Source organism: Staurois parvus, unplaced genomic scaffold (genome assembly GCF_062004578.1).
Source record: "Staurois parvus isolate SC_StPar_1 unplaced genomic scaffold, SC_StPar_1.0 ptg000151l, whole genome shotgun sequence".
In the NCBI taxonomy this organism is placed as follows: domain Eukaryota; kingdom Metazoa; phylum Chordata; class Amphibia; order Anura; family Ranidae; genus Staurois; species Staurois parvus.
Genome location: NW_028317947.1, coordinates 11,025,497 through 11,036,479, shown reverse-complemented (window position 1 = coordinate 11,036,479; position 10,983 = coordinate 11,025,497). Strand labels below are relative to the sequence as shown.

Here is a 10,983-nt window from a genome sequence, read left to right as displayed (position 1 = left end):
ACATAGTTTGAAGTGTAGATAGAGGCTTGTTAGAAGCCTGGATGTGAGTCAGTGAGTTTATTTTAAATCAGGCTGGATGGCTCTACAGGCTAGGCCTCTGGTACCTCCCCCTGGTTCTAGAAGCTTGGAGAAGTTTCTAGTAGCTTGTGGGTGAAGGAGAGAAGGTTCTGATCTGCATATTTATGGGGATCTGGCCAATCCCCAGGACGAAGGCCTGGAAAGGTAGCCTAATCAGCCCATAAATGTGAGAGAGCCTGGGCAGCAGGGGAGTTGGCTAGATGATAGAGTGCTAGGATGTGCTGCTGTGTAGCCTGGGAGGGGACCCCTGAGAAGGGGAGTTCTGCCTCCAGGCTAAAGGTTGGAAGAATGGGAGAATAAAGTTGACAGAGGAAGCTCCACTGCTCTGCAATCCATTGAGGAAGCAGAGCCTGCCTATCCTGGAGAAAAAATAGCTCAGCGAAAAGTCTGAAAGCAGTTCTATCCATAGCAGCAGGACACAAGGAACAGTGTGAGTACCTCTACAACCGCAGGGCCTACAAGTGAGTGGGCTGCTGGCACTGTGCTAAGGACTGTTCTTGGATTCCCTTGCTCCGGGATACACTTCAAGGCAGCCAGGTGGGTGGGTAGTTCCCAGCTGGGGTCTGAAGATATTCATTCAAGGGGACTTAGAGACATGGTAACTGATCCGTTAGGAGACTGATGCCACTCCGGAGGTATTAGAGATTAGGATCCATTTTTTTTTGTACAGAATATGGAGGACGTTTGTCCTCAGAGTTGCTGTTTTAAGTTAAGTTGGGCATCCCATATACCCCTAGATCTTATCCAAGTTGTTTACCCCCAAATAAAACAACAAAACAAGCCCATAGACTAGTTACTGACTCTGAATGGAAGTTGGAAAATGCGTGTTGCCCAGCTGTGCAGAAAACAAGGGAGACCCAAATCCAACGGCTCTTAAGGGGTAGTGCTACATCAGCATAGCCTTCTACAAAAAACAAGAATGTAGCACTACCCTCTTGAGTACAGCTGTGTTTGGCACAGCCAGGCAATACACATTTTCCACACTTGCATCCACAGTCAGTGAACAGTCCATGAGCTTGGTTTTTGTTATTTTATTAGGAGATGTAACTTACAGGATAATAGGGATTATGGGATGCCCAGCATAACTGAATCAATGCAAGGGGACAACTTCCTTCCTATTTACAGAAACAGATCCTGGACTGTTCTTCTCCTTGAAAGCGGTCAGTTATTATGGATCAGTAGCAACTGTCCCTTATGGGCTAGGGACTGGCAGCCCCCCTGAAAGTTAGCTTAGCCTGTTGCAAACTACATGCAGAGATGTCTCCTCTCCCCTGTATAACTGCTTCCAGCTCCACAGCCTGCAGACACTACCAGCCCTCCTGGCTCTGAAAATCTCCCAGGGCAAGGATAAAGGGTTAAGCACAGCGCTGTCCTTTGAAAGCTTGCTACATGTAGCAGTCTCTCCCCTTGATCCCCCCAGGCCTTGATCCTCTTTAGGTCATGATGCTGAAAGGATTCTCTTGAACCAGCCTGAGCCCAGCCTGGAGGCCAGCCCTCCTAGACCTAGGGGACTCCTCCCAGGCCACCGACAGTTTCCTCAACACTTCATCTTCCACCTGTCTCCCCTGCCGGCTTGACTATCCCATATTTATGGGTTGGTCTCACCACTCTACCAGGTCCTTCAATCCTGAAATTGGTGAGACTCCCATAAACATGCAGATTAGGTCTCCACCTCTTCCACCCACTGACTTCTGGAAGGTTTCATGGTCCCCCAGAACCAGGGAGGAGATAGAGTCCCAACCTGTTAAGCCATCCAGCTCAACCTGCAGTAACCCATCCTTAATCACAGACTCACACCATTACCATGAGTTATACAGAATAGATTTACCTACTTTACATTGGCAGCACACTACAAGAACACTAAGAATACTAAGCACATTTAAAAAAATCTTAAACATACTTTTTTTGCTGCTCAGCTGTTTAACAATTCCCCTTTCTAGCTCAGCACAACCTGTAAGTGAGTTTTCTTTCCTCCGCTTATTTGCTGATCACTTTGTTAAAACTCCCTCTGAGCCTCAAGTTCTTGAAAATGGCCTTTTCAAACTCCTACCATGTCTGCAATTTTGCTTCTGCATATTTGCTTGCTACCACTTTCTTGATTTAGCTTTATTGGCCATTGTTTTTAAAGAGTACTTCTGAAACCAAAGCTTCGGATGTGAACCATTTTGACTCAATAGCTTAAAGGCATGCGAAAGAGGCCTGTCAGTCAATATTATGATGCATCTCTTAGCAGGTCTTAGTGCTATTTACCATATCTTTAATGCAGCTTGATGATTTAGAGCCAATATCCCCAACTTTACTAATGACACTGGGTAAAATTTATCAGATAGGTTCTTTTGGGCCTAACCAAAACACAGGTCCTCAAGTAAGATAATACAGTAAGAAATATTCTGAAACCTTGTGTTTTTATCGTATGAAGTGCACACGCTACCTAAATGGATATGCTGTATACATTGCTTGGGTAGTACCTCACAATTTATCCTTGCAGTTATAGTTTGCAGACCTGATAGATTAAATTCAAAAGAAATGTGATGCTTTGTGTCCAACTATAGACTAGATGCATAGTGATTAAAATGTTTTTATTAGTTTATGACTACAATATTGCATTTTTGAATGTTTTATTTGAGGTGTGTTCAGCCAAGTCAGTCAGCTTTTCCTTTATAGTTATATCTTTTGGGTGGAGTGAGCAAAAGTTTCTAATGAGCTGGACAGCAATAAATTAATTATTTTGAAGTTGTTTTACAATTGTCTAATGTTTTCCAAACAGATTACCAAATGTTTAATGTTAAATCCTCATGTCAAACATGTAAAGCAGTGGATAGATGAGCAGTCAGATACTTGTAAACATTAATATTAGCAATTAATGTTCTGTGGCACTCCCAGTCTTCCGTATATAAAGGAGCTGAATGGATGGAGAACATATTGTGAAGGACATCCACTTAGAAAAACACAATTTTAGGTCATCTGCATCACTCATATCCATCATCATGAGTTACAGTGGTCATTCCTCTGCTGGATCATACCATGGAAGCTGCCATGTTGGTAGTCATCTGTCTAAGATCTCAAGCCACACATACGGTGCTCATCATGGAGGATCTTCAGCTGGCCATCATGGAGGATCCCACTCTTCTCACTGCCATGGGGGATCTCATGCTTCTCATCATGGAGGATCTCATGTTTCTCATCATGGAGGATCCCATGCTTTACATCATGGAGGTTCCCATACTTCTCACCATGGAGGATCTCACAGATTCCATTCTACAGGTTCTCATAGTTCTCATCATAGAGGCTCCCATGCCAAACACCATGAAATTTCCCATAAAATTCATCATAGCAATCACTGTAGAGCACCCAGTGTACATGGAGGATCAGGAGGCAAAGGAATCTCCATATCTAAGCATGCTCATGGAAGTGCTCACAGCAGCAACCATGGAAGCCATATTAGCCATCATGCTTTGTTCAATGTCAATGAGAAGGAAACCATGCAGCATCTGAATGATCGCTTGGCTTCCTACTTGGACAAAGTCCGCTCCCTGGAGCAACAGAATGCCCAGCTTGAGAGGGATATCCGGGAGTGGTATGAAAGGAATCAGCCCAGTACTTTACCTGACTACAGCTGCTTCTTCAGAACCATACAAGAGCTTCAAGGCCAGGTAAATAAATGAATTGGTCTAGATAAGTGGTATAATGACTATGAAAATTTTTTGGCACACAATTTTTTTTTTTCAATGAACACTAAATCTACACAAACTCACCCTGACACCTACATATCTGAAAAAAAAAACAGATTAGACATATTGGTCATCTAAAGGAATACCAGATAATGAATTTTATACAGCACCAGAAATGGGTCTTAGTGCATTTTGTTTATGCTTTCTGGCACTTTAATGAAGACATGTACTAAACAAATAATCATGACTTTTGGACTGTATGTGTCAAAGGTATTGAATGAATTAGAACTCTGCATTTCTGGCAAGATTAAGTATTGTCTGTACTTGCTGAAACAGCTGTTTATCGGAGAGTATTTGCCTACCTGTGTGACTCTATAGTCATGTGGGTTGCCCAGGTTACAAAAAGGAGGAAATGAATAGTTTAGAAGGGAACTGAAACTGGAGCATTTGATGTAGCAACAGTTGGTCTACATAATCTCAGGCTGTAGTGGGGACATAGACAAGGAGGGAGGACCAGTGAACAGTATAATCAACCAGGTTTTTTTGTAAAATACAGAAAAATTAATCCCATAGTCACTAAGTGTGAACAGAATGTAATACAGCATGTAATGGCAGTTTTAAATTATATTGGTTTAATGACATTTTCATTAGAAGGTTAGCCCAGATAGTGCTGTTATTTTAATGTTTGGTACAGGGGTGGACTGACCATTTGAGCACTCGGGCACTGCCTGAGGGCCCGGGGTCAGTAGGGGGCCCCATGAGATGCCCCTGGTACCTTTCATTGGCTTTTTCATAGGCTTTTTTGGGTGTGGGCGAGGACACAGGAACCCCATGATCCCCTATTGCCCAAGGGCCCCATGAGTTGTCAGTCCACCCCTGATTTGGTAAATACTGGAGAGGTAAACCATTTGATAATTTGTAATATCTCTCAGAGGCTCTATTGGTAAAAAAACCTTCACTTGAGTCTGCGCACCTGCAATGGCCATAATGATTGTTCTCTGCTCTCCTTGCTGGAACATACAAAGGTGGGCAGGAACCCTTAAAAACCCCAGGTATGCAAACATAATTTATGGCAGGGATAATTCAGTGACCTGTGTTTTTCTGCACTGGATCAACAACAGGTAATATAAAAAACAGTTGTACCTCAATTCTGTTGGTATGCGTGTTAAGGAAAATTGCAGACATACTGCATTTTTCTGCAGCACTTTTTTCTGCAGCATTGATACAGAGCAAAGTTCAGTTTAATACATTGTATAAATGTATATTTTGCAATAAAAAAGAACACCTATATTTTCCAGATTTCCTCAACTTCTATGGAAAATGCCAGGATTGTGTTACAAATAGACAACGCTCGTCTGGCAACAGATGACTTCAAAAACAAGTAGGCATTTCTATATATGATGTCCTTCATCATTATTATCATTATCAGCTTCAATTGCTTAATCTTCCTTTCATCACCAGGTATGAAATGGAACGCCAGCTAGCATGCAGTGTTGAGGCTGATGTGAATGGACTTCGTGTACTCCTGGAAGAACTGAACAGAGAAATATGTCAGCTACAGGCACAAGTAGAAAACCTTCAGGAGGAACTGCAGCTAATGAAGAGGAATCATGGAGAGGTTGGATGCTTGCTACCCCTATTTCAACATAAATTAGACATTTATTTTAAGAAAAACAATTCATAGTGTCATTATGTGTTGTTACAGAGCAGATGGAAATAATTTCAATATCACTTTTGCTTTAGAGTGACATATGCTTCCATCTTGGGCCATCTATGGAAAATTGGCAACTTTGACATCTATTTTTAATCTTTTTTTTTAAACTTTCCAATTAAATTAAATTATCTCAGATGCAAACTATTCTCAAAGGCATCTAAAAGCCCACTGCAGTTACCCATTGACATAAACCCGAAAGCCAAGTCAACATAGGTCCTAAAACATATTTTGGAAATCTCCAGAAATGCATCCATCATACTATTGCTTTCTAACATTTTATTTACAGGAAGTCAACGCTTTGCAAGCTCAGTTGGGTGCCAGGGTCAATGTGGAAGTGGATGCTGCTCCTTCGGCTGATCTGAATAGAACCTTGTCTGAGATAAGAGAGCAGTATGAAAATCTGATGGAGCGGAATATGAGAGAGGTAGAAACGATTTTCCGTCAAAGGGTAAGTTTTTTTGTAGACTGAAAAGGCTTGTTAAAACTATTAGAAATATAATGTGATAGCCATCGATTACATTTTGATGATAAGGCAGTATTGTTTCATGGTTATATCCCAATAAACAATTAAAATTGATGAGCACATGATCGGCTTTAATGCTCAGCTGTACTGTACCATTCCAATCTTCCCAGTACGCTGAAGATCAGGACCACTGCTTTCATACAGAGATCTTCAGAGATCTGTCACACCCCTTGCACAGGGCTGTCTAACTATATTCATGGGCCCCTGGACAAAGTAATGCACTGGGACCCCTACCAACATTCCCCAATTTACATACCTACTCTCAAAAATTAAAGTATAAATAGTTGATATAATTAAACATATATTTATTAGAACCTTCAATAAAATATATTGTTGACTAATCAACACAAAGGCACAGTACAGGGGAGAGGCAGGAAGGCACAGCACGGGAGGAAGAGGTCATTCCAATTGTAGATTTAGCCCAGTGACAGGTTGCTGCTGTCCCCATAGCCCAGATTCTGGGACACTGCCCTGGACATGGCCTTTGGGACAGCTTAATAAATATCATTGTCCCGAAAAATCCAGGACAGCTGGTAAGTATGATGTATTGCAATATTATCATGGGGCCCCCATGCATCTGTGGCCCCATGGGGTGCCCATGCATTAAGATGACCCTGCACTTGCGCAATCACAATTACTCTGGCTATCCAGCAACATTTATTTTTCTTGATCAGGGATGTGTGTGTTTATTGGTGCACAGTACAACTGGGCTTTAAGGCTGTTGCCTAGGGACACATAGGACACAATGCAATGGAATAACTTAAAAGATGTTAAAACTAATTGAAAGTTAATCAAAAGTACAAACCAACTTGCTATATTAAAATTAGTAATGTGTTTCTTCACAGAAGATCAGGAATAAACATTATTTGGCTTTATATGTTAAACTGTATAAAAATCAGCCTCCATATATTAAGGGGTACACGCCTCTAACAACCTTTCTATTCACATAGACTGAGGAACTAAATCGTGACGTTGCTTCTGGTTCTGAACAACTCCAGTCTGTACAAACTGAAGCCATCGACTTGAAACGCACCATCCAAACCTTGGAGATCGAACTGCAAAGCCAACTCAGCTTCGTATGTATTATTACCAGTTGATTAATAAAGTTTGCGTCATAGGTAAATTGTTGGTGGTTTAAGTCTGTGAGCATCTTCAGTTCATTCTGCAAAGACTTACACTATGTACTGTAATTATTTGGTATTGTGTATACAATCTTTCTTTGTCCTTTCCCAGAAATCTGCTCTGGAAAACAGCTTGGCAGAGACAGAAGCCACATATGGGGCTCAGCTTGCCCAAATACAATGTTTGATCAACAATGTAGAGTCCCAGATGACCCAGATCCGATCAGACCTTGAACGCCAGAATCAGGAATACAAGATCCTCATGGACCAAAAGACTCACCTGGAGATGGAGATCGCCACCTACAAGCGCCTATTGGAGGGTCACGATATCCAGTATGTATTTCACACAGGACAAGTAACTGAACTAATATTGCATGAAATATGCAATTTATAGCTAACCTATTCACATTGAATCTTAAAAAAGGAAAGAAATAATGCTTATATCTGAATTTATTTGCTATAATATTCAATCAGCAATCAGAATAGAATAATATAATTTAGAGAACAGCTTAAGACCAAACAATCCATCAAATGTTCCCATTTTGTTTATCCATATATTATTTAAACCAGGCCATACAGAATGGCCAGAATACCATATATTTCTTCATTAATCTTTACTGTGTGTTTTAATTTTCAGCACCTCAAGTCAAAGTTTTCTAGGAGGCAGCCATGGTAAGTAAACCTATATTGACATAAATGGCAAAGCATGAGCTGGTAGAAATATGTGTAGTATGTACAATATGAGAACATTTTAAACTATTACCTGGGCATTAGAGGCATTTAAACACAACTCCATGGGGTTTGGACCCCATAGCAAAACCTTTTTAAGGGCCACCCGATCTATTTGATCAACAGCTTAATGGCATTCATTTACTGATACCCAATGCCAATCACTTTAATCAGCAATCACACTCTATAAACATTTATTTTATCCAAATATATTTACAAAATGATATCTGAAAATCATAAATCACTGTGTAGCCAGATATTTCTAGGCCCTTTTTGCTAATGGGCCCCATACCAGTCATATTGTCGGCTGTGAATTCCATATGCCCTTGTAAAGGGGTCAAGCAGCATTCAACATGGAAATATTATGAATGATTAGACAGCAACCTGCTTCCTTTTCTACCTTCTGCAAATGGGCTTTGGTCGAAAAATGACCTACAGTAGTTTTCAGCTGTGAAAAACTGGATTCGTTTTGAACAGTAACTGATTCTAGCTGTTTCCAAAAAGGTGGGTGCATTCATGAAACTGCAAAAAAAAGGGCTAACTAAATTTTTAAAATAAATAGTTTTGTGATTGTCCAGTGCATCCTTTCTCAACCTTTTTACTAAATAAATCAATTTCAGGTCTCGGGATACCCCTGTTCAAATCATTCTATCTACAACTCATGAACAGGTTCCTCAACATAACTGATCATGTAACAATAATAATGATAATTTGGATTTGGTAGATTGAAATAAGAAACAGACAATTTGCATCCCGTTATAATGTTACCTAGACCACCAATATTCTTAAATATCATATCTTCTACTTTCAGGATCTCATCACACAAAAAAAGTTCACCATGTGACTAGCCATTCTCATCATCAACATCATCAAAAACATCATCAACATCATAATCATCATAATGTCTGCTAATGTGTTTGTGACTTTTCTGGAGAACCCTATGGATAATAGCATTATCCTGTCTCTAGAAAGTCTTTTGGTGTCTTCCTCTGTCTTCTTCTTATGTGGCCTTCGGGATCTGCTTCACCTAGGCAAAACTTGGCATGAGACATGAACTAGATCCACCAAGATACCCAGTAGACACAACTGAATTTATGCAAGGTTTAGGATTAGTTAGATACGTGTTCATCTTTAGAGGTTGGTGGTAAACTGTTGAAGTTTACCTAAGTAGTAAGTTAATTTCAAGAGGTTGAGCTACGGGTTAAAAAAGCTATTGAGTTCTGGCCTTTGAACACTTTTTAAAGACCCAAAATGAATGAAGATATTAAAGTCTACCCAACATTTTTAGGGACTGCATTATGCTGGAGCATAAAATATGACTTTCCATTCATTTTTTTCTTCCATTACTCTTAGGGCCCATTCTCTCCATCGCAGTACAATGGTGCAGATGTTGTTGCAACACATAGTGCAACGTGTTGCAGTGCCATTTATTTTGCAATGGCACCCCAATGCATGTACAGAATACATCTATGCTATGGCTATGGTTACGTGGTAGTGCGCTAGAGAAAAAGTATTTTACTTGCTTTGGGGACCCATTGAAAAACAAATAACTGCGGTAATGGAGTGCACCACAATGCCCTAAAAAGTGGATTCGTGGTGCATGTGTTACCGCAAAACTTTCAGGCGTCAGCAGGCACTTGGTACACAAAGTTGCAAGGCAGTTTGCTTCACTCAGAAGTGAGTTGCATCATAATCAGTAATTTTGAATTAGATGTGCAAAGTACAATGATCACAAGCAAAATGAGTAACAATATGAACCAATCTATAGGATAGAATCTGAATTTTTGCTGAATTTATTTCCTTGAGATTTGCCTATAGTATTTGAATGCATACATAAAAAACATGCTTAATTTAAGGGGAACTTTAGTTTTCTGTTGTGACTTCAGGGAGTTTTATTAACATAATCCTGTGCAGGTTTTATTTTACAGTTGTAGTATCAATTTTATAATCATAAATTATAAACTTATTTGTATTGTCTACCATTGTACACAGTAATGGGATATTAACAAGCAATATGCACATTTAATTTTGGGGGATATACTAAACCCTAGATTCTGATTATTTAGAATGTGTTAGGATTATTGTGACTATGCAGTATATATTCTGGTTAACTACTGTAGTAATCTGGTGAATTTAGATTATTATTCTCATGTCCTTGTCACTTTTTTCAAATTTTCAATAAAGCAATCCTATCTTGTTCATGCAATCATCAGTGTTTGTGGTATTATTTTTTGCCAAATTAAAAAATATAACAAACAAAATAGGCTTTCATATAAGTGCCAACAAGGCACTTGTGGGACAGTGCCCAGGGCAGCAAGATTGGGGGGGGGGGGGGTGTACAGTTAGACTCAATTTCAATTGAATTTCAAACAACAACAAAGAAGAAAAAATAACAGGGGTTTAGTTAGTGCACATTTGTAAATAGATGCGTAAGTTACAGAGGCCACTTCACAGCACCCCAGTATCATCTACAGTCTTAACCAGGGGCGGACTGACCATTTGGAAACTCAGGCACTGCACGGGGGCCCGGGTCAGTAGGGGGCCCCATGAGATGCCCCTGGTACCTTTTTCATAGGCTTTTTTGAGTTTGGGCAAGGACACAGGGGCCCCTTGATCTCCTATTGCCCGGGGGCCCCATGAGTTGTCAGTCCGCCCCTGGTCTTAACTCTATGAATTTTGAGAGCCTCCATAGTAGGAGTACATATACTGTATAACATTGGATAGATTGAGGGCAGGCATGCCTGGAGGGAACCCACCCCTCCTTAAAGGCACAGGGGCACACTGGACACCCAGCAAATAGCACAATGGCAGCAAAGGTGTTCATTGCCCTCCCTCGTCATTTAACCAACAGCACAAACAGCAATTGCCCTAACCAATAAGTGGCCTTTGCAGCAAGGAGCACATGGAAGGCCTCAGAATTTACTGTCCAACTGGACATTTGTGGTTTAATTGAGCAAGCAGGCTCTTGGGAAAAGGGGGTGCAGGTATTGCTGAGAGGAATTCAAAGCTCTATATAGTTGAAGAAACATTAAATTAGACCATGTGCTACCTCCAATAGCCCATACTAGCAGTAGTTTCTAATAAATAACACCATGACTGAAGGTCAGTTATAAAACAGCATTATCATTCAGGCATGCCCAGAACAGC

The 10,983-nt window shown here is 40.4% G+C and overlaps 1 protein-coding gene across 1 annotated transcript; it reads left to right on the top strand.

The window, feature by feature from the left end:
- The first annotated feature begins 2,984 nt into the window (after nucleotides 1-2,984).
- On the top strand, nucleotides 2,985-10,042 carry LOC149464458 (keratin, type I cytoskeletal 19-like). Its single transcript, XM_089674428.1, has 8 exons — nucleotides 2,985-3,731; nucleotides 5,048-5,130; nucleotides 5,211-5,367; nucleotides 5,750-5,911; nucleotides 6,937-7,062; nucleotides 7,220-7,440; nucleotides 7,745-7,779; nucleotides 8,648-10,042. Exons 1-8 carry the CDS (start codon nucleotides 2,985-2,987, stop codon nucleotides 8,746-8,748), a joined length of 1,632 nt encoding a protein of 543 aa, XP_089530554.1. The 3' UTR covers nucleotides 8,749-10,042.
- The last annotated feature ends 941 nt before the right edge of the window (nucleotides 10,043-10,983 follow it).

Excerpts from the sequence above, each read along its gene's own strand:
- LOC149464458 (XM_089674428.1), top strand. The coding sequence starts at position 2,985 with ATGGATGGAGAACATATTGTGAAGGACATCCACTTAGAAAAACACAAT. Across the intron at positions 5,131-5,210 it reads ACAGATGACTTCAAAAACAA|GTATGAAATGGAACGCCAGC; the intron begins GTAGGCATTTCT and ends TTTCATCACCAG. Across the intron at positions 5,912-6,936 it reads AAACGATTTTCCGTCAAAGG|ACTGAGGAACTAAATCGTGA; the intron begins GTAAGTTTTTTT and ends CTATTCACATAG.